Source organism: Sus scrofa, chromosome 9, assembly GCF_054392235.1.
Source record: "Sus scrofa isolate SSC_HxYL_T2T_F1_AM1 chromosome 9, Sscrofa_HxYL_maternal_Yorkshire_Landrace_v2.0, whole genome shotgun sequence".
In the NCBI taxonomy this organism is placed as follows: Eukaryota; Metazoa; Chordata; class Mammalia; order Artiodactyla; family Suidae; genus Sus; species Sus scrofa.
Window position 1 is genome coordinate 2,271,130 of NC_139391.1, and position 27,874 is coordinate 2,299,003.

General features: G+C 51.9%; 1 protein-coding gene across 2 annotated transcripts; it reads right to left on the reverse strand.

Annotated features, from left to right (window-relative positions):
• On the reverse strand, positions 1 to 26,170 carry OLFML1 (olfactomedin like 1). Of its 2 annotated transcripts, XR_014814470.1 has the most exons (4): positions 25,693 to 26,170; positions 22,688 to 22,976; positions 428 to 1,365; positions 1 to 71 (listed from the first exon to the last, which is right to left on the reverse strand). XR_014814470.1 is itself a non-coding variant. In XM_021062306.2 (3 exons), exons 1-3 carry the CDS (start codon positions 25,816 to 25,818, stop codon positions 575 to 577), a joined length of 1,206 nt encoding a protein of 401 aa, XP_020917965.2. In that variant the 5' UTR covers positions 25,819 to 26,170; the 3' UTR covers positions 1 to 574. The 2 variants fall into 2 exon arrangements, 1 of the variants encoding a protein (XP_020917965.2); XM_021062306.2 differs by having other exon boundaries at positions 1 to 1,365.
• Positions 26,171 to 27,874: the final 1,704 nt, after the last annotated feature.

The window sequence follows — 27,874 nt, forward strand, 5'->3', positions numbered from 1 at the left end:
TTCAGAAGGTAACGTCTTCACTTTATTAGAACATCGCCTAGCGTGGTGGAGCTCCAGAACCAGGGATTAACCTCAATGAGAAACATCAATAAGAAAGTGAGATTAAACATCAATAAGAAAGAGCACAGCAGCTGGGCCGTGAAACATGGAGGCACCTCAATGGGCTGGGCATTCGTGAAAGAGCAAGGAGCCTGAGCAAAGGCCGGAGGAGAGAAACAGCGAGTATTAGAAGGTTGCCTGCGTTTCTAAGGGCTGGGAGGGTGGGGAAGGGGCGGGGGCGAGGGGAGGTGGAGTAAGTGTGAAGAAAGGAACGGCTGGAAGAAGCTGGGTCAGTACGTGGAGGGCCTTGAGCACCGGGAGGTTTGGATGGGGCGTGGACGGTGTTGAAAATTCCTGACTCTTATCTGAGCTCCGGAAAGATACCTACAGCGGTGCCATCCGATAAGGATGCGGGTGCCTTCCCACTTCCAGCCCCCCTCCGTGTGTGATCAGGAGGGTGCTGTCTTGCGAGGGGCCGTGGCTCCCTGTCCTGGAGAGCAGCGCTCCTGGCACTCCCCCTCCCAGCTGGGACGCGTCACTCCAGAGGCTGCTTTCTCTTTGTCTGGAGTCTGTAAATGATCTGGTTCCCATCGTTCCAGGCGTAGAGCTGCTTATCTCTGGGGTTGTAATGGATCACGGAGTGACTTCTCGGCCGCCTGGGGAAGAACACGCTGGGCAGACTGTCCTCCTTGACAGTGCCCAGCGGGTCGTAGACGCAGGTGATGCGATGCGGGCCGTGGCCCCCAGAACTGTAGACCACGTAGAGCACCCCACACACGAGGAACGAGGCTTCGGCGTCCTGGCTTCGGCACGGAGTGTCCCAGGAGTGTTCCACGCCCAGGGTGTCGGCCGCGATTTTCGTGAGAACCAAGTGGCCCTGGATGCCTGGCCCCGAGTGGATGGCCCAGAGCCCGTGCTCGTCCACGGCCAGGTCAATGTACGTGGCGGCGGAGTGCTGGTAGACCGGGGCTCTGCCGACCCCTCCCGAGAGCAGCATTCGGTCTTCCAGGCTCCTCTTGTGCAGGTTGTACTTGACGATCTCATTGGGGGTCCCGTGGTTGTGAAAAAACAGGAAGCCTTGGTAGATCACTTGGCCTGTGCCTTGCCAGGAGTGTGTGAGGATCAGCTTCCGGGGGCCGGGCTTGGTGCTGTCCTCCGTGAATGCCCGCATGTTGGCAAATTCCCAGACCGTGTTGCTCCGGGGCCCAGGCAAGAAATAAACCTTTGGAGAGTCACCTGCAGCGTCTTTCATCCAAGAGCCGTCTGTGTCCACCGTCTTCTTCACTATTTTCAGAGACTTTATGCCCATCAGCATGTTGTCACAGCCTGGCCAGACAGGAGAAAAAGGGGCGGTTACTTTATAAACATGAGAGATGCCTGCTTTTCTTTCTTTTTTTTTTTTTTTTTTTTGTCCTTCAGTGTCTAGAGTCAGATTAGCCCACAGAGATCAATCATAATTGATTGTAGCATTCAAAAATCAAAGAATTAAATCAACAGCTGCATCTCTGTGCAAGGGCATGACTGTCCATTTATCAGAGTAAGCATGAGTCAAGTTGGGCCAGGCAGGAGATAAACAACTCCTTGCCGTGCCAGAGGCCCCAGCCACTCTTGAGAGCCCTTGAGGGTGACAGTAACAATGACTTTAGGAAGCCACCTGATTCAGTTCTGTTTGCCAAGATTGTACTGGGTATCTCTTGCATCCTTAGCTTACAGTACTCTCCCAGAACAGTGCTAAGTACTGAGGATAAAAAATTATAGTATCAGGAGTTCCCATCGTGGCTCAATGGTTAATGAATCCGACTAGGAACCATGAGGTTGTGGGTTCGATCCCTGGCCTTGCTCAGTGGGTTAAGGACCTGGCATTGCCGTGACCTGTGGTGTAGGTTGCAGATGAGGCTCGGACCCCTCGGATCTTGCATTGCTGTAACTCTGGTGTAGGCTGGCAGCTACAGCTCTGATTTGCCCCCTCGCCTGGGAACCTCCATATGCCACGGGAGCAGCCCTAGAAATGGCAAAAGACAAAAAAAAAAAAAAAAAAAAAAGTATTGTATCAAGCTTACACCTTGAAGAGATGAGCTTCTAGTGAAGGATTCTGGTCCCTAAAACTATTAGAAAATTGTAGGCGTTCCACTCATCCATTTGTTGATTTGTTCATGACCGTATGCATGCACTTAGTCAGCTCACCTTGGATACCTGCACAGGGCAAGATGCTGAGTGACATGTCACGGGTTGGGGATACAGGTGCTGGGGTGCAGTGTGAAATTAGGCTTGGGTCTTGCTTAATAGGTACGTGACTATCGAGAATATAAAGCTTGAAGTGCATGTTTTTAAAGGAGGACAAAGAAGAGAGCTATCATTTGACATCGAGGAGAACCTACCTTTGAATTAGACCTTGAAAGACACCGCGAAGGACATTCCGAGATGCGTGGGGAAAAAAACTTTCCCAACAGTTAACAAAACCACATCGGGAAAGTCCTCCAAAATCAGTGTTAGTAAAGTGGTCTAGAGTTCCACCCAGTACCGCTAAACACTTTCTGGATGAAACCAGGGATGCAGCACTGTTCCAATAGCCAAGACATGGAAACACCGTAAATGTCCAGCAACAGATGATTGGATTAAGAAGACGTGGTATAAATACACACAATGGAACACTACTCAGCCATAAAAAAGAATGAAATAATGCCATTTGCAGCAACATGGATGGAACTAGAGACTCTCATCCTGAGTGAAGTAAGTCAGAAAGAGAAAGACAAATACCACGTGATATCACATATCTGGAATCGAATATACAGCACAAAGAACCTTTCCACAGAAAAGAAAATCATGGACATGGACAGCAAACTTGTGGTTGCCAAGGGGAGGGGGAGGGAGTGGGATGAATTGGGAATTTGGGGTTAATAGATGCAGACTATTGCCTTTGGAAGGGATTAGCAATGAGATCCTGCTGTGTAGCCCTGGGAACTCTATCTAGTCACTTATGGTGGAGCATGACAATGTGAGAAAAAAGAATGTATACATGTATGTGTAATGGGGTCACCATGCTGTACAGTAGAAAACTGACAGAACACTATGAAACTTCTATGATGGAAAATATAAAAATCATTTAAAATTTAAAAAACCATGCATACATAAAACAAAGTAATGAATTGAAACCAGCTCTGCGCCTGGAACCCCGAGGGCGGGGCTAAGGAATACGGGTTTAATTCTATAGGGAGGTAGGGAGCTATGGAGGTTTTCTGAGCAGGAGTGGAACATGGTCGAGGATGCCCTCCAAGACCGATTAGGCTGGCAGTCACTGCACGACGGCCACGAGAGAAAGAGAAACCGATTTGTAGGATCAAATCGGGGAAACCATCTGCAGGATATTTCTATAATCCAAATAGCATAATAAGGGTCTGAATTAGGTGGGAGAAGATGAAGGAAAAAGAAGGAGCCTGTGGGAGTTATGGCTATGGCACAGTGGTTAAGGATCCGGCATTGCGACAGCTGTGGCGTAAGTTGCAGCTATGGCTCAGATCCTATCCCTGGCCTGGGAACTTCCATATGCCACAGGTGTAGCCAAAAAAAAGGAGTGGGGGAGCCCACATTTTCTTATCTCCTCACTGTGCCATTCAGACTATTATTCTTTTTTCTTTTTTTTTTCTTTTCTTTTTGCTTTTTAGGGCTGCACCTGTGGCATATGGATGTTTCCAGGCTAGGTGTCCAATTAGAGCTATAGAGGCCGGCCTATACCACGGCCACAGCCGCATCAGATCTGAGCCGTGTCTGCAACCTACACCACAGTCACAGCAACGCTAGATCCTTAACCCATTCAGCAAGGCCAGGGATCAAACCCGCAACCTCATGGTTCCTAGTTGGATTCGTCTCTGCTGCGCCACAATGGGAACTAACAGGCTCTTCTTCTACCGCCTTTATGCAAAACCCCTTCCTTCTTTGACCCTGATCCTGGATCAATTCAAAAGTCTGCCTCTGCCCTTGAGAGTTGCGTGTGGGTAGAGAAAATCCCCTAGTGGTTCATGCTGGTGTCAGCTGGGGGGTCTCCAACCTCAGCGAGCCCTGGTTCTGCCCTTTTCTCCATGGCCAGCCCATCTCCACATGACAGCTCTCCTAAATCTGCCTCCCCCACCCCCGTCCAACAACTAGCTCGTTCGTCCCTCAAATGACGCCTTGGAAATCATAAACACCAGTAGACATGACCTTTCTCCACTTCCTGTAATTCACCTGCAGCCTTTTCCTCAACTCCTACCCTCCCCCACATCCTGGAAGAGGCCGTGTCATTGCTTCTGCCCAAGACGAACAGGTGCACCTGCGCTTCTGTCTCATCCTCTCCTGGCTTCTTCGAGACGCTCTCCATAAAGGGGCCCCGTTCTGCCGTCTCCGATTTCTCCTTCACCACTGGTTCTGTAGCTTGTACATCAGTTCGCCCACAAGTGGGCACCATTTTCTAGTTATCTCACTCTTTCTAACCCTCTAGGGAGCTAGATGCTCCTATGGAAGAGTTTATACTCCCTGTATCCATGTCCTCACCTCCCATTTTTTCATTTAACGCCGCAGAAATTCCCCTTTGTGGTGTGACCAGGGGCTTCCCAACTGAAAGCTCAGAACTGGTGCGTCCATGTCGCAGCTGACCTTGCAGCGTGACGTTACCGATCAGTTCCTCCTTAGCGAAGGGCTCTGCTCCCTTGACCTTTGTGTCACCACGGAGGCCATATCTGTGTCATCAAATGCCAGGTCATCTTCCTCTTCCCTCGTTACACATTTGCAGCCTCCTTCCTATGTACGTTGCACCCACTGACCTGTGTCCCATCCCAGGGGATGTGGACAGAAGTGGGGGGAGCCGTTTCCACCTGGCCCTGACAGAGGCCACCTCAAGAAGTGGGATGCGCCAGTGGGCTGTTATTTTGTTAAACATATGGGTCCCCCAGGCCACCTGAGGACAAAAAACAGAGTGATGGGAGGGACACTGGATACAGGGATCAAACAAGTGTGACCAGAGGAGCCCCAGAGGTCGAGGGAGTAAGCATGTAGTGAGCTTCCAGTTACAGCGGCTGCTTGGGGAGCACGCCTACCCCGGCGCCTTAACCATTTCACCAGCACAGCGGTCACCGCCTCTCCTCTCTCCTCAAGTCTCCACCCCGCCCTCCTCCACCGGCTGTGAAGACCTCGCCTCTGATTTCCCTGGGGAAGCAGAAGCACTGGGACAACCGCCTCACCTCCTGCCTGGACTGCCGCAGCAGCCAGCCGCACTCGACCCCAGAGCCCACTCCCCACGGCAGCCCAAGGCATCGGTCCAAAAATAAGTCAGATCATGTCACACGTCTGCTCCGAACTCGCCAGGGACTTCCCTCCTGACTCAGAGTAAAGCTCCAGTGTCTACCTGCCCAGCCATCTGGGACGGTCCACCCCTGCCTCTCTGCCTGCCCTCCTACGACTCCCCTACTGTGATGGTTTGTTCAGCCACACTGGCCTCCCTGCTGCTCCTCAAACTGTGCCAAGCACACTCCTGCCTCAGGAATTTGACGCGGTTTGTTCCCTCTGCTTGGAAACGTCTTCCCCAGATAGCTGCATGGCTTCCTCCCTCGCTCCCTTTCGGGCTGTTCTCAAATGCTCCCTCATCACCAAGGTCTACTCTGACCACCCCCCTAAGCATGGAAGCCCCAGCCGCTGCAGAAAACAATACAGAGATTCCTCAAAACAGTAAAAAGAGAGTTGCCCTATGATCCAGCAGTCCCCCTCCTGGGCATCTCCCCAGATAAAACCATAATTCAAAAAGATACATGCACCCCAATGTTCATTGCAGCACTATTCACAAGAGCCGAGACATGGAAACAACCTAAATGTCCATCGACAGATGCATGGATAAAGATGTGGTCCATACACACAGTGAATGTTACTTGGCCATTAAAAAGAAGGAAATAATGCCATTTGTAGCAATATGAATGCACTCGAAATTATCATACTAAGCAAAGTAAGTCAGAAAGAGAAAGACAAATACCATATGATATCACTTATACGTGGTATCAAAAACACAGCACAAGGGTGTTCTGGTTGTGGCTCAGCAGTAATGAACCCGACTAGTACCCACAAGGATGTGGGTTTGATCTCTGGCCTCGCTCAGGAGCTGGTGCTGGGTAAAGATCTGGTGTTGCTGTGGCTGTGGGGTAGGCTGGCAGCTGCAGCTCTGACTGGACCCCTAGCCCTCGAACTTCCATATGCTGTGGGTTCAGCACTAAAAAGCCAAAAAATGAAACAAACAAACAAAAAAACCCCAAAAAACCAAAAATGGAGAATACAAAAAAGAATATATACAACTGAGTCACTTTTGCTGCACAGCAGAAATTAAAACAACATTGTAAAGCAAGTATACTTCAATAAAATTTTTTTTAAAAATTCTGTATTTCTAGGGCTGCACTCACGGCATATGGAAATTCCCAGGCTAGGGGTCAAATCAGAGTTAGAGCTGCCGACCTACACCACAGCCACAGCCGAGCCAGATCCAAGTCACATCTGCAACCTACACGGCAGCTCACGGCAACGCCAGATCCTTAACCCACTTGGCAGGGCCAGGGATCGAACCTATGTCCTTACGGATGCTAGTCAGATTCATTCCCACTGAGCCACGATGGGAACTCCAAACTAACACTTCCGAATGGCAGCCTCCTCCTCCAGCTTTCCATTACCCTGGCTCCTGTTCACCACAGTGCTTATTATCTGCTGTCTGATGTATTATGAATTCACCTGTCGGCGTAGGGATTGCTCAGCTCCCCTCAACAGAACGGACACTCCACGTGGGCATGGGCTTTGTCTTATCTGCAGGTGGTCTGTCCTGATCCTAGAATGGCACTGGCACAGAGTAGGCCAGTATTTGCTGAATGAATGAGGTTTCCAACAATTCAATCCATTAGCCAATTGCATCTGAACCCAAATTTCTGCCTTCTTTCCTGCTCTCTTTATGTTCCCAGTGGATCGAGTCCCTGTCACCTACTCAAGGACTTAGCACCTGAAATTATCTCCCTCTCCTGCCCAGGAGTCTCTCCCTTCCAGACTGGATCGTTCCCCTCTGAAAACAAACAGACCATGAGATCATTCTAGAAACTTTCTAGGGTGGCCCCGTTTCTCTGTTCTACTTTATAACCAAAGTCCTTGAAAGAGGAGTCTCCTCACTGCCAATTAGCTCCTGAGCCCTAACCAGCTCCAGCCCCCCACAGGTGTAAATGACCCTGCCCACTCCACCCAGTCGGTCATTGTCAGGGTGACCAACAGCCCCCGTGCAGCCACATCCAGGGGTCAATTCTCCATCTTTATCTTTTTTTTTTTTAATTGCTATATATTTTTATTACTCAATGAATTTATTATACTTATAGTTGTACAATGATCATCACAATCCAATCTTATAGGGTTTCCATCCTGCACCCCCAGCCATCCCCCCACCCCCCAAACTGTCTTCTTTGGAAACCATACGTTTTTCTCTCGGTCTTTATCTTAATCACCTTCTCAGCAAACGCGTGACTTGACTGCTACCCCTTCCAAAGCTCTTCTCTCATCTCTGAACCCCCTACTTTGTCCTCACAGCTCCGGATTGTTTTCTTGGCGTCGTGGCAGCTCCTTCTCCTCACCCACCTGTAAGTGTCTGTCCTCAGACCTCTTCTCTTCTCTGGCATCACTTTCCAAGCCACTTCCTTCTTGCCCAAGGCTCCGAATAGCATGCACATTCCGAATGATGATGAATTCCATATTTGCCGCTGGACTGATATCCTACCTGGAAGTCCACCTGGCCCCAGACTCCTTCATCCACCTGCGTATTCAACACTCCCACCTGGAGGTCCTCAGACTTAACCTGCCCAAAGCAGAAATCCTGTTTTCATCCCCCCAGCTCCCTCCCTGGTCTTCCCATTTCAAGCAAGACCCATCAATCAAGTTTCTTGTCTAAAAGTCATCCTTGACTCCTTTCGTTCCATCCCGCCACACTAGTGAGTTTTGGCAGTAGACATCTGTTGAAATTATGATGCAGTTAAATTAAAACGCTCAAAAGCACATACTGTGTGTGTGTGTGTGTGTGTGTGTGTGTGTGTGTGTGTGTAAATTCTCCTCGTCCCGCCTGCTCCTTCTCCCAGTGTTCCTCTGCCTTCCATGAATCTTCACCCCTTGCCTGGACCAGGACGGTCGTCCATAATTTGTCTCCCTGATTTCACTCTTGCCTGTTTGTAGTATGTTCTCCACAAAGCAGCAGGAGGAATCTATCTAAAAACACGAGTTATGCCGCTGAGCTGCTAAACCCCTTTTCCTACCAGTCTTGGAGCAAAACCCTAACTCCTCCCCTGGCTGAAAGCACCTGCCCGGTTTGGCCCCTCCCTGTCTCTGGGGCTCCATTCTCCACTCCTGCCCCCTCCCTCCTGGCTCACTGTGTTTTGGTTACAGTGGCTTTCCTGGAGCTGTCAAGGTTGTTTCTGGGAGCTGTCAAGGTTATTTCTGCCTCAGGGCCCTTGCACGTACAATTCTGTCGGCCTGAAATGTTCTGCTCCTAGATCCTCCCACAGTCGGCTCCCACTCATCCTTCAAATCTCAGGGCCAATCTCATCTCCTCCAGAGGCTTCCCGACCACTGACTCTAGATTTAAAAGTAGCCCTCTTCTTTCCTCGAGATCTGGAACTGCGTAACATTTGACTCAGGAGGGTATTTGTCCTTCTCCCACCACTAGACTGCAAGCACCACGGGAGCAGGGCCTGTGCCTTCATGTTTGCTACTGGCCTCTGCAGTCTTGCTGAGACCTTCGCGAGTGCAATAAACCCGTGTGGAACGAAGGAGGTTGTTCAAGCACAGGTTTTTCCAGGGTTTAAAAAGCGCTGCACATTCGGAGTTCTGCCCACAGGTTTGTCTTAAGGCGTAACAATTTGTGAAGCACCTTAAAGCTGTTTTGATGCTTCCAGGTGCATTATTTCACCTAAAAATGTGACAACATCCTCCTCCTCAAGGGAACGTAAGGCAGGAGTGGGGTCGATGGGGCTGGAGCAGGACAGTCGCACAGGTGGCTCTAGAGGGCCCGGAAGGGGACCACGGCGAGAGAGGGACACCACCGAGGGAGGGGACTTTGGGAGAGCTCGCTACGTGAACCATTGCTCAGGAAAGCCATCAGAACGAAGCAGGCTTGCTTCACTAGACACCATAAATAAAAGCAGGCCATGCACCCAAGGTCAGTAAGTGAAGGGTAACGTGAGGCCTGCATTCAAGTTCAGCCAGACAATGACCCCTGGGACCCAGGACAGGAGTTTAAGGGAAAGAGGACTTTTCACAGCAGAGACCCTCATGAGCCAGAAACCTGAGACGGTTCGACTCAGTTTAGCATCTGTCACGGCCCTCTTGCTGTCCTAGTGTGACCTCCTAGGGTCACAGACGGCTCCACCCAGATGCGAAGGAGGAGCTGCTGCGGGAGGCCTGGAGGAGGAGGAAGAGGTGGTCTCCTCCCTGCCCCCCACTTTCCTTGGGTTATAAAACGTAGCCCACTCAACCCGCGGAGCTGGGCCTCTCACAAGTGTCCTATGTTAATAAACCTATTTCTGGCCCATCACTTTGTCTCTTCCCAAATTCCTTCTGTGCTGAGACACCAAGAATCTGAACTTCCGTAAGTCCAGACACCGGGTGAGTGATCTAATTACGAAACTGTGGGAGCCTGTGATGGCACAGCAGAAATCTGACCAGTGACCATGAGGTCGTGGGTTCGATCCCTGGCCTCACTCAGCGGGTTAAGGATCCAGCGTTGCTGTGAGCTGCGGTGTAGGTCACAGACTCGGCTCAGCTCGGTCACAGACCTTGACAGCTCCCAGAAATAACCTTGGACCCCACGGTGCGTGGCTGGGATATAAGCAGAGAGCTGCAGATCTGACTGGACCCCTAGGCTGGGAACCTCCATGTGTCAGGCGTCCGGCCCTAAAAAAAAAAAGACACACACACACACACACACACAAATCAGGGTTGGGGAGCAACCTTATTTGGAAGGGCTGAGTCCCGGGAGCTTTCTCCATGGTGACATCTTCTGTGGCTGCTCCCAGAGGGTTGGCCTGACCCCCACCGTGGCCAAGACCAGGCTTGAGGTGAGCTGTGGAAGTTGCTTGGCCATCGTGTCCCTCTGCTGACCCGCTTTGCCAAACTGGGGGTTTGCTTCCTCATGGCCTCTGAGCTGGAAGGCAGGGCCGGCCAGGACACCTCCAGGCAGCCCCCGGGGCAGGGCAGGGGCGTGCACCCACGTGGTGGAAGGGGTGGGGAATGGGGGAGCCCAGGCTGAGAGAGGGAGCGCTGAGGGCAGTGTTCTCCCTGGGGCCTAGTCACAGGGGCTGGACACCTGCCTTGACCGGGAAGCCCCTCCCCGCCCAGCCCACCCCTCTGGGAGGAAAGTTAGCAGCCTGCAGCCCAGCCCCGAGATTCTCCGACTTAGAACAAGGCACATTCAACGTCTCACCAGCGAGAAACTCTTCACTTCAAATACAGCAGAGGGATGGAGTTCCTGCTGTGGTGCGGCAGTAGCGACCCCCGCTAGTATCCATGAGGATTCGGGTTCAATCCGTGGCCTCGCTCAGTGGGTTAAGGATCAGGCATTGCTGCAGCCGTGGTGTAGGCTGGCAGCTGTAGCTCCAGTTTGACCCCTAGCCTGGGAACCTCCATATGCTGAGGGTGCAGCCCTAAAGAGACAAAACAATAAAATACAGCAGAAACTAATACAAACATTCTCCTTTCTCCTCCTCCTCCTAATGCAGAATCCTCAGAGAAATAGCAAAACAAAACAGCGTTGGACAGTTTTGATCAGGGAGACACAGTTGTGGGGAGTGGGGGGCAGTGCACAGAAATTTCCCCTGTGCCTTCCCTGCAGTTCCTCCTGTCCCGCGGCAGCCAGAACCTGGGACTGGGAGTCAGAGACCCAGGGGGTCTGAAGGCCATCTCCGATTCTCTGCGCGACTCCCTGTAAGTCCCTTTGTCCATCCAGCCTTGGCTTTCCCAGCTATAAAACAAGAGGGGTAGCCTGCTATCGTTTCTTCAGGTGGATGTTATACATATATTTTTTTTATGCTTTTTTTTTCTCCAGGCTAGGGGCTGAATCGGAGTTACAGCCACCGGCCTACACCACAGCCACAGCAAGTCCAGATCCGAGGCACGTCTGCGACCTACACCACAGCTCACGGCAATGCCAGATCCTTAACCCACTGTGCGAGGCCAGGGATCGAACCTTCATCCTCATGGATCCTAGTTGGGTTCGTTACCGCTGAGCCACGACGGGAACTCCATTCTCTGGTTTTATAAATTCCTTCTTGCGGAATGTGGGGAGAAGAGGCTGCCAGGGTGCAAGTAAGGAAGTTAAAACTCCCTGCGGTGCTTCTCCGGAGGAGGGGAGATAATTAGCAGGAGCAAAAGGTTGAAAAAGGGTAGGAAATAAATTGAAAGCCTTTGAGTCCAGCCAGGGTGCAAATTATTGAACAGAGACACTGACATTCTGCAAACCAGAGAGTGAACATCTGAGGTTCACCCCTCAGGCGGAATCGGAGACAAGCCATTAGGATAGAATCTGGCCCAAGGCCTCAGAGTGAACTCATATATAAACACACTTATTTGAATCCTTAAAATATTTTTTTCCTTATTTAGCAGCAGTAATCTCTACACGTGGTGAAACTTGTCCCTCTGCAGGGGAGTGACTCAATCAGTTATATTTTAAACACAGTTGTCTGGATATTAGCAGAGAAGGAACAGGGAGGTGGGGGGGTGGATGCAGGGAGAGAGGCAGACAGAAACATCCAAATAGTGATATTAAAAAATGGGGATGTTTAAGAAACAGACAGAGAAGTCAGGTAACAGATTTGGTTGAGGGAGCTGGTCATAAGCCAGACCCAGAATTTTGGGGGCGGAACACCCCAGGCAGCAGGAAGGAGGAAGAACAGATTTGCTTGGGAAGAAAAGTGATGAATTCACTAAAAAAAAAAAGAAAGAAAGAAAATTTCTGGAGTTTCCACTGTGGCATGGTGGGGTAAAAATCCAACTGCAGCGGCTCGGGTCACAGCAGAGACGTGGGTTCCATCCCCAGCCCGGGGCAGTGGGGTAAAAGCATCAGGTCCCAGCTGTGGCTCAGACTCAGTCCCTGGCCCAGGAACTTCCAGAGGCTGCTGGTGCGGCCATGAAAAGAGAGAGAGAGAATTTCTGAAAGCCGAGAGTATTTTGACAGCTCCTTGAACTTCTCTGTTATAAATCTTGACTTCCTCAGCCACCTGACCCAGATTCACGTTAATAAACGCCTGTCGAGACCTATCAAGTGACAGGGACGGGGTTGTAAACACGGACACACATGACAGCGCTCCGAGGGGGACTCGATCACAAAGCCTCAAGCCACTGCAGTAAGATTGTCCACGTGGACTTCACTGTTCTGGAAATTGGGGCCATTTCATGCTTTTTGTCCACAGAATAAATTTCCTTTTTTTCTTCAAGTTAGATTCTATTTATTTATGTATGTTTTCAGTGGCAATAATGTGGTTAAGTTACAATGCTGTGTTCGTTTCAGGTATACAGAAAATGAATCAGTTGTGTATATATAGTGGGAAAGAATCTAAAGAAGAACGCAGGTGTGTGTGCTTACATCACAACGACAAGCTGCTGAGTCCCCTGTGCCGCACGGTGGTCCCTGTCAGTTACCTATTTTACAGACAGTAGAGCGTATCTGTCAACCCCACCTGCCTCTTTACCCCTCCCCACCAATTCAGCTTGGTACCCAAGGTCCCTCTCCTGACCTCCCTTGTCACTTCCCCGCCACGCTGGAATACCAGTCACCAGTCACTGAACTGGCCTCTCACCAGTCACCAGTCACTGAACTGGCCTCTCACAAGCTTTAGACTTTACCCCCCCAACCCCTCCTGCTGCCTTTTCCTGGCTCATCTTTGCTGACCTGGGGTCCATCGTCCAAACAAAATTCCCCGACTCCTGCACAGCAGCCGCCTGCTTCTCCTCGCGTGTCCAGAGCGTTGTGTGCAGCTCCCTTCGAGGGCAGCCCCCAGGCTGAGCTGGAACGGCTTATCTGCTTCATTTCCTTGCAAGCATTTCAGACAGAGGCTGTGTCTCACTTATCTTTTCACCGCAGGCGCCTGGCACTGCACAGACTGCCCTCACCGTTCAAAGTCTCACTGTCCAAACTCAAGAATCGGCGGGATTGAGAGGACACAGTCTTAGTCCGTTGCTACCCCAACTCATGCGAGGCCAACTTAGAAATCAAATAGAGCCACGTACTCAGAGGTACGTGTGGACATTTGCAGGTGCTGTTTCACCGAGAGCCTGGCTGGACGGATGGCAGGAAGGCAGGAAGGCCAGCTCTGTGAACTAGTTCTCAGGGAGCCAGGGGAGGATTTGCCTTTGCAAAGGCTTCTGAGTCCACAGTGAGGGCTTCAGCAGGGCCTGGAGTACAGTAAGGGGTCTGTACATGTCAGTGAGCTGCACAGAACTTTCCAGCAAATCCATACCAAAGGTCTTTTCTAGCTTCCCAACACTAGCAGCATTCCAAGGCACCCAGTATAGAGGCCTGATGGGCCGTATGCAAGAGAAAACGGGCCGTGCAGGGCTCCTGGCTTGCGGCGCTGGGGGCTGCCCTACAGCATGGAAGGTGCGGGGGCTGGGAAAACCTCTGAGAAGAAGCACAGGGGCCACGGCTTCCACTCTGAGTTCCTATAACAGGTTGGAGTTCACGGCCAACCACCTGCAGGTGTGACTTTTCAGACGCGGCCAGCTTTCCACAACCTCCTCACCTTCGCTGGTTTTCTTCCATAGTATTTATCTTCTAGTTGACACAGGCGACACATTTACTTGTTGTCATGGTTATTATGTGGCTCCCTCAATAGCGTGTAGGCTCGATGAGGGCAGGGCTTTGTCTAGTCTGTTCTATGTACTGCTGTGTATCCCATCCCAGCAGGGCATCTGGCACAGATGACAAGTTCTCTGCTGTAACTGTGAATACGGTAAATTTCCAAAGATAGCATATATTCTACCAAAACTCTTTGGGCTTCTGAATAATTTTTTTAAATGCCAAGGGTTCCTGAGACTACAAGTTTGAGAACGGCTGGCCTAGAGGCTCCCAGCTGCTCACCACTCGTGTAAAGTAAGGCACGGACCTGGGCAGTCCCCCAGGGAATTTCTGATCCAATGGCCTCAGTTTTGCATCAGTTATCCGACTGCTGCAACATCTTGAGCATCTTAGGTTTAGAATTATGACCTTCTGGCTTCTATTCAATTTCCATTTAAAGACTGGGCTGGTTTTGGGGTTTTGCATAGTGGGTTTGTTTGGTTTTGCCGTATTTTGTGCTGTTTTCTCCTGTAATATTCTTACCCAGACTAAAAAGGATGGAAATGCCTCTCAAGGTCTGGGTGTGGTACTTCCAGCGTCCCATTTGCCCAGTTGGAAAAGAGTTATTTTGACATTTCCACATGGATTCTTCCCCTGAGATCAACGCCACTTCAAAACTGGCCGTCACACGAATGTCCCACCCGCGGCTTCCATATAGAAATTTGCAAACTAAAAACCCATCATGATTGCTGCCCATTTCCAGGAGCAGCAAGACCAAAAGCCTCATCTGGATGCAATTAGCGGGGCTTCTAGAAGGATGGGCTCCGGAGCCAGACCGGGACCAGGCTTTGGCCAAAGGAACGTGGGGAGAGGGACCAGCCTTTGGTGTACTTGTGTCCTCTGCCTCCACCTTGAGAACAAGCCCAGGTTCGCCTCCTGAGGGATCAGATACACACAGAGAAGAACAGAGCCATTCCAGCCAAGGCCATCGTCCACGGCCATCCCCTGGGCAACGAGCCACCAACTGTAGATGCACCAGGGAGTCCCTCCATGGACAGCTCAGCCTGGCCCAGGTCAACCGAGCTGCCCAGGGGCCCTGTAGACTCCCGAGACGTAATCAGTATAGTCAATAGTCTGAACCCACTAACTTTCAACGTGGTTTGTTCGGCAGCATCGCCGTGGCAGATACCTCACGTGGAGTCAGGGTGGGACAAGTGTGAGTGCGAGGGACTGAGATGAGTCTAGTGTGTCTCGAGGGTGCCGCTTACTCTTCAGTGTATCGGGAAAGTGGGAGGAGGATGGCCCTGCGAGAAGCTCTGAGCCACAGTTTTGTCATCTAGGATCCATGAGGACACGGGTTTGACCCCTGGACTCGCTCAGGGGGTGAAGGATCCAGCATTGCCATGAGCTGCGGTGTAGGTCACAGATGCCGCTCGGATCTGGCATCACTGTGGCTGTGGTGTAGGCCGGTGGCTACAGCTCCAATTTGAGCCCTAGCCTGGGAACTTCCATATGTCATGGTGTGTTCCTGGGGGGAAAAAAAAAATGACAGAGCAAAGATGCAGTAACTCTAGCAAGAGAACCACGGTGGTAATTCAGGATGAAGCCCTGGAACTGGAAGATCAGGCAGGAGCCTGTTGCTATGGTAACAAGACTGGAGCGGATGAGAGTGCATTAGAGAGAGAAAGAATAGACTTGAGAGGCATTCAGAAGAAGAATCTGTTCGCCACAGCAACTTATCAGACGAGGGCTAAAAATTTAGTACAGGAGAGTGGGGGGTTTGTTTTCTTTTTAGGGCGGCACCCGAAGCATATGGAGCTTCCCAGGCCAGGGGTCGAATCGGAGCTACAGCCGCCGGGCTACACCCCAGCCACAGCAACACGGGACCCGAGCCTCATCGGCAACCTACACCACAGCTTGTGGCAGTGCTGGATCCTTAACCCACTGACTGAAGCCAGGAATCAAATCCGCGCCTCACAGAGACTGCGTCCAGTTCTTGACCCACTGAGCCACAGTGGGGACTTGGGACTCCTGCTAACTAAGAGAATTGCGGGGAAGCCACAGGAATTTTATCGCCTAAAAATAAAGGGAGAAAAGACAGGGAATTAAAAACCAAGGAGGCTGAGAGGGACGCTGAGCCTTCTTGGCTGGGAACTGGAAGAACGACTTCACCGAGTCCGCGTGTGGGTGGCAATAACCTTCCAACAACGGCCAAGAGGACTGACGTGGCTCTCCCGCCTGTCCCGCGACAAACTCATAAACCCAACAGGCACAAGATCAGAAACAGCTGAGTGGGTCTTTAGTCTCAGAACAGAGGCTCCTACATGAGGGCCCCTGAGACAGCACGGGGCGGCCTGCCCGTCTCTCCCTCCTACCAGCCCCCAGACTCCCCCACTGCCAGTCCAACAGGAACTCTGGAGGAGTTCCTGTCGTGGCACAGTGGTTAATGAATTCGACTAGGAACCATGAGGTTGCGGGTTCGATCCCTGGCCTTGCTCAGTGGGTTAAGGATGTGGCGTTGCCGTGAGCTGTGGTGTAGGTTGCAGACACGGCTTGGATCCCGTGTTGCTGTGGCTCTGGTGTAGGCTGGCAGCTACAGCTCTGATTTGACCCCTAGCCTGGGAACCTCCATATGCCACGGGAGCAGCTCAAGAAATGGCAAAAAGACAACAAACAAAACATGAACTCTGGAGCCAGAAAGACTCTCCTAAAACCTGCACCTGAGCCCAGACATGCCAAAGCAGAACAGCACGATGGGAAAACTTAGTGTGTGTAGGACTCAGCCACCTCGGTCTGAACCCTGCTCTGGCATCACTCAGCTCTGAGACCTTGGACAAATGACTGATAGCTCAGGGCCTGATTTCCTCACTTATAAAACAGGGATAATTATAATACCTATCTCACAGGTTTGTTGTAAGAATTAGCTCATCTAATCCAACAAGACATAGAAAATACTTAAAATTATCTGGTACCTAACAAGCACTTAACAACTACTAGCCACTACCATCCATGTAATTTTCATTCCCTGCAGCTTGAATGTGGGATGCGGCTCAGCGTGAAGGAGCTGAGTACTTGTCTGGCTCATTCCCGTCCACTCTCCCCTCCGCCCGATGCCTACTGAGCACCGAGCCCGATGAGGACTGTACACGGCACACGCGGCCCCATTCCCTTGAGGTGCTTTCTCTCTGCTCTCCGTTTGATTAGTGCTTTTCCAACATTAAAACTTGCCTTGACGGTTACTTTCCAGAGCCCAGTCTCCCCTCACCTTCACAGTAACCCCGACCTTATGAATCACGGCCCACCTGCCCTCGGGCTCCTGTGATGCCCCCCAGCAGAGCAGTCATCGCCCATCCGTCTTCCTGGCTCTGCTTGGGGAGCTTCCCCACTCGGCTTGTGTCGAGGACAAGCACGTCATCCTAGTCAAAGTTCCGTCTCTAACGCCTGGCACGAGGCGAACCTCCTTCTGGAATTCAAGTAGACATGTGTTGGATGCACGAGCAAATGAACGCTGCAGAGAGAATGAACGTGGAGGTTCACGCCACCTGGAGCCAAAAGCCATCGGCTACAACAACGTTGGCACCTTCTATCAGTATCGGCAGGGATGGTTCTGGAGGCAGCCTCGCAGGCGATGGGCCTTCCGGCTGCACACACAAAGGAGGTGCTATGTCCACAGGTCTCTCTGAACCCGGCACAGTGACCTATGGGACAGTCCGGCAGGCAGCATAGGTTAATCTGTACTTACCGCTTTGGCATTGCTGCCCCATGAATGCAGCAACTCCTGTGTGTGTGTGTGCGCGCGTGCAACACATACACACACTCAAGAGCTCTTACCCTCTCCTGCCTCACACCTCTGCTGACCTTCAATACCCTCCTTCGGGGCAGAATCATCTGTTGTCCATCAGCTGATGTTTTGTTTCACTCAGCATCACAGACTAATGGACCTAGGAGCTGGCTCACAAATGCACTATTTGGCTTCCTGTGGGGTCTGTGCTCATTTGCTTTATTTTCTGTTTTGTTTTTTGAATGGCTTTGAATATGAGGCATGCACATTTATACCTAAATGGATCCCAGAGGCCTTTGAATTTGCAGCAACAGACTTTCTTATCTGAAACAGGATCTAACCAAAGATGTCAGTTAATTCAGCACAGAGAGAGTTACTTTGAGCACCTGTCTTAAAAAAAGGGACATAAAAAGGACGTAGAATAAAATCTGCCGTGTTGGCTTGTTCTGAATGCCTTGAGAATTTTTCTTCACAAGCTATTGACAAGTTAAAAAGTGGTTAATACTCCTCTGATCCACACAAGAATGCAGCCTGTGGAAGCTGCCAAAGACTGTTCGCTGGGTCAGTTCTCAATCTGGGTATCTGAGCGGCAGTGGTGCTTTGCCGCAGGTGGCCAAGGTCAAGGCAAAATTTCTGTTCGGTTCTAACAGTCATAGCACCAAAGACTTGGAGCGACTTTAAAATATAAGTGAGATTGTATTTGAGTAACTTTCACTCGATGCATTCCAAATTGTGTGTGCATGTGAGAAAGTGAAGAGAGAGAGGGAGAAGGAGAAAGAGAGCATGTGTATATTACAGTTAAGGTTCCCAGAATTTTCCCCGGATGGTGGCCCTCAGGCGAGCACCATTTGGGGATGACCTCTAAACAAGGGCTGAAGACGTGAGAATACCTCTACAGGAAGTGGCTTAAGGACAGAGCAAACCTACCTCATTTATCTCCCCACTAGCTGGCCCTTTGTAGTGGTCCAGCAAATATTCCTAGCATAAATGAGAACCGTTCAGACTAGATGTTGGAATGTTCTGGAAATCTCCTAGGGCACAGTGTTGAGTTTTCCAAGGAAGATAATGTTATCCTCTCTCTGTAAGCTTCCCCAAAACTCCCTAAGACGGCATGGCATGGACCTATGAACGAAACTCTTGCTGGGACCTCTGGTGACCTCCCCAGCTCATGATCCCAAGAGCTGTGCCCACATAGCTGCCTTGAGGCTCAGGATTTTGGTGAAAGTCCCACGGCTGGCACAGTCCCAGCAGGTCGAGGTTAGAAGAGAGGAAGATGGGAGCGTTGTGGGAAGAAGCGGGGTCCAGGGAATTCATCGCAGGGGCTGGGATGGACAAAATCCTAAGACTCCCCCAGCGGACACGCCCTCCCCGATCCCCTGCCCAGAGGCGGGGCGGGGGCAGCCCTGGGAGTAGGACAGCACTGCTTGCCGACTAGGTTACCTTACAAGACACAGCTAGAGAGATTTTCTGGATGTAGTTAAGGTCTCAAATCCCTTGATTTTGAGCTAATGGAAAAGAAGAGGATTATGGGTGGGCTTGACTTAGATAAAAACGCTTACAAGAGGAACTGGGCTCTTCCCAAAGAGAGCGCCCTCCTCCTGGCTCTGAAGGAACAGCAGCCGCACTGCTGGAGAACAACGGAAGCCGGAGAGGGCAGCATCTCGAAGCTGAGGGCCCCCGTCCCACAACCACAGGAGGGAATTCCGCCAGCATCCTCGACGAGCTTGGAAGAGGACCCCAAGCTCCAGGAGAGAATGTGGCCCCGCCAAGACCTTGATGGCACGGTACCCTCGTGAGACCGTGAACAAAGCCATCAGCGAAGCGGTGCCTGGACTCCCCACCCCACAGAAACTCCATGTCTATTACTTGACGGCACTTCAAATTTTTCTCAATGCATATTATTTTAAACTGCTAAAGCTGTGGTGAGTTGTGACACAGCATTAGAACAACCAACAGGCATAGCCACTCAAAGCAACGGCCAAGTGGTAGGGGAGGGACACAGGGTGTGAAATACACAGCAGTGCGTGGGGGGGACACCGGCCGCCCAGGCCCGTCCTTGGCACAGAACCTCTGGAAAGGAGAGGTCAGAGCGCCTGAGTCACCCGGTCGTGATTGTCTCCAGGCTCATCTTTCCCTAAACCAAGCTCGGAGGGGCGGCGGCCGTCAGTGTCTCTCCCAGGCTCCTGGGAGGCCTGGGCTGGGCTCTGTGATACGGGGAAGGGGGACGGCAGGGGTTCAGGGTCTGGCTGGGGGTCGAATGCACACACGCATGTGTGTGGTGGGGGGTTAGTGCTGCAGGGGACGATGAGCTGCTCCAGGAGCACTAGGGGCCCATCCGCCTGGCGAGGGGCCCCCCAAAAGTGTTTGCAGAGAATCCACAGCATTTTTGCAACATCGTGTGTGTTCTTCCTATTATTTAATTGCTACAGCACGTGGGTGACTTATGGGAGAAGAAAATGAGGGAGATAGCTCAGGCCACTTGGTGAAGGGCCTCCTGCATAACAGGCTGAGCTTTGGGTGGACTTTGCTGGGGTGGCTGCTGATAACCAGTGACAAACAACAAAAACATGCTACACGGAGAAGCGACAGGATCCCCTGTGTGTCAGGGGAAGGTCGACGTGACAGCAGTAGGAGCAGGACCAGAGGCAGGAGAAGTGGAAAGAAAGCCAGGGCAGGACGAGCTCCCTCCTCCGTCCCACTGTGAACACAGGGCCAGCAAGGGTGGGGCCAGACCCTGCTTGTTGCATCATGAACCCACCGATCATCAGATGAGGGCTCCAGGCAGCAGGCTCAGAGGCAGCCATCGCCAAAAAGTCAGAAGAGTTTTCGCCTACTTTGGTCTCCAGGGTCTGAGAGATGAGGCAGGGGAAGAAGGCTGAGAACATAGACAGTGAGTGCAGACTCGGGACCTCTGCTGCGCTCTAGCTGGAAAGGGGCCGCAGCAGACAGACAGCAGCAGGAGCAGGACGGCAGTCAAGGCTGCGGGCTCGGAGCATCTCAGGGCTACAATCTGGCTCCACAGCTCTGACCCCCGGCACAAAACTTCAGCCCCGCGCTCGTTCAGGCTACCGTAATGCCATCAGCCTGATTTTGAGGGCACTCTTCATTCTCTGCAGGTTCACCCTGGGCCTTTCCCCTGTCCCACGGCCCAGGCTTACGCCCATTGCTCCTCTCGGAGGGGGTTTAACTCTAGACGGGGCCAAAAGTATCACGCAGTTGACCAGCCTGACCAGGTGCTTTTTACTATAGATGAAGCTCCCTCCTCTCCGTCTCCTGACTTGGCGGTAACATGGTCTCTCTCTTTCTCTTCTTTTTGGCCACACCCATGGCATGCAGGAGTTCCTGAGCCCAGGGCTGAACCCGTGCCACAGCAGTGACAACACCAGGTCCTTAACCTACTGAGCCACCAGGGAACTCCAGGACGTGCTCTTTTCTATCAAAACCTCATAACCCCCCGTCTGGGCCAACGATCTGTCTATTCAATCGTTCACTCGGCTCCTCACTAACCACTAGGTACTGAACATAGACCCCATTCCAGGCGTGCGACGCAGCCCTGAACATGTGATGCGGGATTCAGGCTCTCACAGCTCACATTCCAGACGGGGAGGCAGCAAATTAGCAGCAAGCAAACCAATGAACTACAAGATCTCAGGGTAATAAGTGCGCCAAAAACAACACAAAACAAAGCAAGCCAACAAACAAAACACCCCTAAAAAACAAACAAAGTGGTAAGTGCTCCAAAACGCCTCTTGGACGGCCTGCCTCAGTGTCCGGACCAACCACCCGACCGCCAAAGCCAAACACCCGGTCACATCCTGGACTCGCCCTTCTCACTCACTGTTCACATTCATTTCTTTTCGCCACGTGTTTCCCAGCTCTCAGAGCCGCTCAAATCCATCCGTCCCACTCCATCTCACCGACAGGCGCACACCAGCGCTCGCTGCCCAGTTTCCTGCAGTACTTCCCAGTCAGTCCTCTCTCTCGTCTTGCCCTCTTCCCGCGCGTCATTCCCCTGATGAAAACCGTTCAACGGTTCACTACAGCATCTCCGGTCAAGTTCACCCCCGCAGCTCAGCGCACAGGGTCTGTCATTATCTCACCTGGCCCCACAGCTTCCACTCAGCCGTCTCTGCAGACACGCATGGAAGGGTCACTTGCCTTTGGTCTGTGGGACCCTCGTGGGATGCGCCCTCTGCTCAGCCTTCTCTAACTTTGTTCAAAACTCAGACCAAAGGTCGCCTCATTCTGGGAGACCCTTCTTACAGGGGCCCCTGGAGTTTTGACAGAGATCACAGCGAGAAGGCAACGTGAAACCCTTAGCGCAACCAAGGCATACAGTTTATGTCCCCGTTACCTGAAGGAATGTCTTGCATTTGGAGCAGGCCTAATTAGCATATAAATAAAGTTTTCCTATTTGCAATGAAACCAGCTCAGAACACAGCCTCCAAGGGAGGGACTTATCTCCCTCCTTGTTTTAATGAAACGGACTCCTGCACAGGAAATTTCCCTTCTCATTTACGCTTTCATTGCTTGGTACTTGGCTATTGTAATGTGAGCCCCGAACCCTGATCCCTAATGGCCTGGAAGTGATTCTGATGGATCACAAGACTGGGGACAAAGACCTGGACTGTATCATCATCCCACCAGCACAGACACGAATCCTTGGCCCTGGTCCCTGGCCCTGAGCTTTGGCTGTGGCCATTTCCGAGTTCATAGTTTCCTGGCACGTGCGCGGCCCCTCCCTAACGGCAGGGTGCTTGGAGAATCCTCTGCTCTCCCTGGAAGGAGCTGGGCCGCACACCTCACCCGACCCAAGTCTCCCTGGAGAGGCCCTCCCCGGCTGACCTCTGACACCGAGGCCCCGATCTCCCTGGGGCCCCAGGGGAAGGGACAGCTGCTTTCCGAGACTGGGGTTTCCTTTGAACACCTGTTTCCCGATAAGGGCTCTCTCCGGGCACCGGCCCTCGAGAGCTCGCGCCCAGCTCTCACCAGTCAGGCCGCGACCTCTGTGGGTCTGTCGCAGAGACTGATGTCCCGAAAGGGAAGGAACAGATGCCATCACATACTTGCGTTCAGCAGTGTCCGGATCTTCTTCTTTTCCTCAGCGTCTTGGATGAGATTCTCTGCCAGCGTCTTGTCCTCCGATTCGACGCAGGCGTCGGCTTCCCGCAGGTACTCCAGGTAGTCGATCTCGCGCTGGGCACGCTCGACCCTCAGGGCGAGGTTATGCACCGCGCTCTTGTACTCACTCGTGCGGCTCTGACACTGGCCCAGCAGCGTGGATATGTTTTTCGAGAACTCTTGGAATTCTTGGATGTACGCCCTCGTGGCTTGGGTGCATTTCTGCAGTCCTTGCTTCAGTCAGAAAATAAAACCCCAAAGTATTGCTAGTTATTTCAATTGCCCGAGCAATAGCCATAGCTCTCATTCATAGAAACGATTGCTTTTAAATATAAATAATCAAAAGGGGAGGAATAAAAATCACCCATAATGCCTTAATTCCAAGTACTACTAACACTTTTGTGTATCAATCTTTAAAAGTGTTTCCTTGCATTTAGTCGTATATAAATGTTAAATGTGATTTCACTGTATGTATGTTTTATAATGTATTTTCATTATTATTATTATTTTACCTTTTTAGGGATGCATTCTCAGCATATGGAGGTTCCCAGGCTAGGGGTCGAATCGGAGCTACAGCTGCCGGCCTGCACCACAGCCATGGCCAACATAGGACCCAAGCCTTGTCTGTGACCTACACCACGGCTCACGGCAAGGCCAGATCCTCAACCCACTGAGCGACGCCGGGGATCGAACCTGCAACCTCAGGATTCCTAGTTAGATTAGCCTCCACTGCACCACGTTGGGCACGCCCGATAACGTATTTTTAACTTGCTGATGGATTGTGGACAGATTTCAATACCAGTTAACGGACATCTACGCCGTAAGTTTAATGACGCAATCCCATTGAATTGATATACTTTTATTTACCCTATTTGACTCTTGTTAATCAGCATGGACATTTACGTGGTTGCCAATGTTTTGCCATTGAAACAATGCTAAAAACAAAACTTTGTCTTTACATATTTGTGTATTTCTCTGGCTATTTTCTGAGGATACATTTCCAGAAGTAGCTCCATTCCCAGCACCTGGTACCTAGCAGTGCTCACTAAATACTGAATGAATGAAAGAAGAAGTGAATGGGAATTCCTATCATGGCTCAGTGGTTAATGAACCCAGGAGGACGCAGGTTCGATCCCTGGCCTCATTCAGTGGGTTGAGGATCCGGTGTTGCTGTGGCTGTGGTGTAGGCTGGTAGCTACAGCTCCGATTCGACCCCTAGCCTGGGAACCTGCATATGCCCAGGTGCCATGGGTGCAGCCCTAAAAAGACCAAAAAAAGAAAGAAATTCTCTGTCTATCCTCTTTTTTCTTCCCTCTGACACCAATCCCTCAGTGTGCAGATCACGTCACTGGTCGCTGCCTGTCTGCATCGGGCATTAGAGGTGCCACCTGGGGCTCGGCGTCCCCAGGGCACGTGACCAGCGTGGGAAGCTCTATATCCATCACATCCGTATCTTTTTTTTTTTAATTTTAATTTTTTGCTTTTTAGGGCCGCAAGTACGGCATATGGAAGTTCCCAGGCTAGGGTTTGAATCAGAACTACGGCTGCTGGCCTTTACCACAGCTACGGCAATGCCAGACCCAAGCTGCATCTTCAACCTACACCAGCAGCTCCGCTCAGGGCAACGCCGGATCCTTAACCCACTGGGCAAGGCCAGAAATCAAACCCATGTCCTCATGGTTCCTGGCCGGATTCGTTTCTGCTGCGCCAGGACGGGAACTCCCCATACCCGCATCTTTTAAAATCCACGTTCATAGCTTGGAAAGTATCTGTCTCTGCTGGATACCCGTGTCTGCTGGGAACCTTGCAGGATGTGACTGGCGCTAATCCCCGAGGCAGGTGGGTGCTAAAACGAGAGGGACTGCGGGGCAGTGTCGTCCTGGCACATTTCAGGAGGTGAGACTGGGAGGGGGCGTCTGGGGGGGGGGGGACAAAGAAGGAGCAGAAAGCGGCCACCAGCCTGGGGACATTTTACCCACGAATCCAGGCCTCTGCCTGACATCAGGAAACGCACGCAGCCTGCTCTGAGGAATACTTTTCCTCTGACGGTAGCTAAATAGTTTGGACGTGAAGAGGCTTCAGGAAAACATAGAAGATAAATATTGAAGATAAGTGTGTCTTTGGAAGAACATAAGTAATTTAATTGAAATTTAACTTGTAAGAAAGCGAGGCGTGAAGGATGAAATAGCCACAGTCCAGGCCAGGGTGTGGCCAAGGCCAGGGCGGGCGGGGGGGTACATTTGCCCCTGGGAGCCTGTCTCTGCTGCAAAAATGCTGGGTTTTGCAAATTTTAATGAAGTAGCCGCTGCTGCAACATTTGGCAAAAAAGGCCCGGATATTTTCTGTTTTATGTTGCTGAAATCTGCTTATTTTTAAACGCAAGTCCAATTCAGCCAAAGCTCAGAGCTTCTCAGTACTCGGCTAGCATGATTTTTACAGTGACCTTATGGCTCATCATAAAGAGACAAAAAGAACAGGAAGCCCTGCTCTCATCCTCAGAGAGTAAGACGTGAAGGACAGTGACCAAAAAGTGGCTATTTTAAAACTGCATGAGTGGCTAATAGCATTTTAGACATTTTAGCCCCAGGCCAGGCAATGTTCTAAGAAGGAATTAGTGCGGTACACCTTCAGAGTAGCCATAAGAGGTCAATTTAACTCTCGTCCTCCCTTCATAGACGAGAGAAACTGCCAGACTGGAGGATGGAGGAAGGCCCTGCTCCAGGTCCCAGAGAGACCGCTCGTCTATGAAGAGCAGCAAGTGTGCCGTCAGCACCCTCGCTACATCAGCACGACCTGGAACAATGCATCCGAGTGCGGAGGGAGGAGGCGCCCGTCCTGCTGCGGGCAGGGCAAGTTCCAGCTGTCCCAGGAGGAACCCTGAGGGGCAGTGGGTGAGAGGAAGGACTTCCGGGAGGCAGGTGCCCAGATCAGGCGCACAGATGCCACCTACCTCCAAGACCTGGAAGCGCTGATAGATGTAATGCACCATGCCCGGGTCCTGGGCGCACCGCGGCGGGGGCAGAAGGGCGGTGAGGACCAGAACCCTGAAGGCAGAAGCTCGCGTAAGAGCCAGCATCGTCCTGCACGCCACCCCGGGCGGGAATCTCTCTGCTCTGGCTCCTCGAAGTCGGCCCAAGGGGCCAGGTGGAGGCCTCCCGCTTTCTAGCCGCTGCAGAGAAAACCCACCAAAAAAAAAAAAAAAACCACCAGCGAGCAAGGTCTGCGCGTCTGGTTACGCCGCCAGCTGCGTGATCTCACTTTGCGAGCTGGTGATCAGGTCCAGCTGTGGGCAGGCCAGTCCCCAGAGGCCTTGCAGGCGACTTGGGGCAGAGAGCTCCCGGGGTCCAGCATCTGCTGCTGTCACCTTTGGCACCCGCAGACCCTCCCCAGGCCAGCGGCTGCACCCTCTTGCAGGCCTGGGTGGGTGTGCGTGGGGTGGGGTGGGGGACAGGGGCGGGGGTGGGGGGCGGGGGGTAGGCGGGCTGCTCCCCTCTCCCCAGCTCTTCCCTTTTCACTTTTGCTCCTCCTGGAACAGTCTGCAGGCCAATCGCAGGCCTGACCCCACGCGCACCACCCCCAGCTTCTCAGAGTTGGAATCTCCGTTTAGTTTCTGGCCCCAGTTCCCAGGATCCTCTTCCCAGAAGTCGAGGGGAGACCCCACCCCTCTCCAGATCTGCTTTGCGTTCCTGCAGCCTCTTAAAGGCACAGCCAGAAAAATGAGAGCCCTGATGTGCCCCACAGTCCTGGCTGCCTGAGGAGACCGCTGAAAAGCCTGAGAGTCACATTCAGAAGAGGCATGCCGGTTAGTGACACAGCGACACTTCCAGAGCCCAGCCGTCGTTGGGAATGGAAGCCTGCGGGGGGAGGGCTCTGGGGTTTCTTGTCTCTGGCAGCAGCATTGCCTTCACCTGTAGCTGCAGGCCCGCGAGGCCGAGGACCCAACCCCGCAGCCCAGTCCAGGTGAAGATGAATCACATTGCAAGGACCAAGGGCGAAACCTCCCGGGGTCTGCCTGGCTCAACCTCTCCTCCCACGAGTGGGTCCAGGATACGAAGGATGTTTCCTCAGTCACCTGCTGAAGCGGAGAAGGTTGGGGCTTCTATGCCGAGTGGAAGAATTCTGACCAGGAGTCAGAAGACCTGGATTTGTACTTGGTCCCTGTGAGAGACACTAAGAGAGATTTCCAGAGTTCTCTTCATGGCTCGGCAGTTAATGAACCCAACTAGGAACCAGGAGGACACGGGTTCGATCCCTGGCCTCACTCAGTGGGGTAAAGATCTGGCCTTGCCGTGAGCTGTGGTGTAGGTCGCAGAGGAGGCTCCGATTTGGCGTTGCTGTGGCTGTGGTGTAGGCAGCCGTAGCTCCAATTAGACCCCAGCCCGGGGACTTCCATATGCTGCACCTGCGGCCCTAAAAAGCAAAAAAAAAAAAAAAAAAAAAAAAAGAAAGACAAAGAAAATTTTCCGATGTGGCCCTTGCATGCCCTGGTCCCTGTTAGCTCTTCCTCTCAACCTCTCTTCCCAAAGCCTTTAGCCCCGAAACGGTCCTTCCTTCCCTCTTGGTAAAACCACAGACAATGGCTCCTCATCCTTAAGCACAGTTTCTCTGGAGTTCCCGCTGCTGCTCAGTGGGTTAAGAACCCAACTAGGATCCATGAGGATATGGGTTTGATCCCTGGCCTCGCTCAGAGGGTTAGGGATCCAGCATTGCCACAAGCTGCTGGGTAGGTCACAGGTGTGGTTCAGATCCGGCGTTGCTGTGCCTGTGGTGTAGACCAGAAGCTGCAGCTCCAATTCGCCCCCTAGCCTGGGAATTTCCACATGCCACAGGTGCAGCCCTAAAAGAAGAAAAAGAAAGAAAAAAGAACGCAATCCCTCCTACTCTGTTTCCAATAACTTTGACACGAGCTGGCCTCTGGATCTGCAGGTACGAAGTGCTCTGAGCCAGTTCACAAGGGGTTCGGGTATCTGCAGGGAGTGTGGGGGGTTGATCCCCTCAGACACCCAGGGGCCACTGTGTTCTCCAAAGCAGGTGAACCTCCATTGAATTCCCCTAAATTCTCAGGAGAAAACACTGCCCGCTCAGCCCCCTTCCCCAGGTGAGAACACCCTGTTGGAAACTTCCCGCAGGCG

Bases quoted from the DNA above. Each gene is read 5' to 3' on its own strand.
- OLFML1 (XM_021062306.2), bottom strand. From the start codon at position 25,818: ATGCTGGCTCTTACGCGAGCTTCTGCCTTCAGGGTTCTGGTCCTCACC. The intron at 22,977-25,692 runs GTAGGTGGCATC...TTCTGACTGAAG, and splicing joins AGCGCTTCCAGGTCTTGGAG to CAAGGACTGCAGAAATGCAC. The intron at 1,366-22,687 runs GTATGTGATGGC...CTGTCTGGCCAG, and splicing joins CCGGACACTGCTGAACGCAA to GCTGTGACAACATGCTGATG.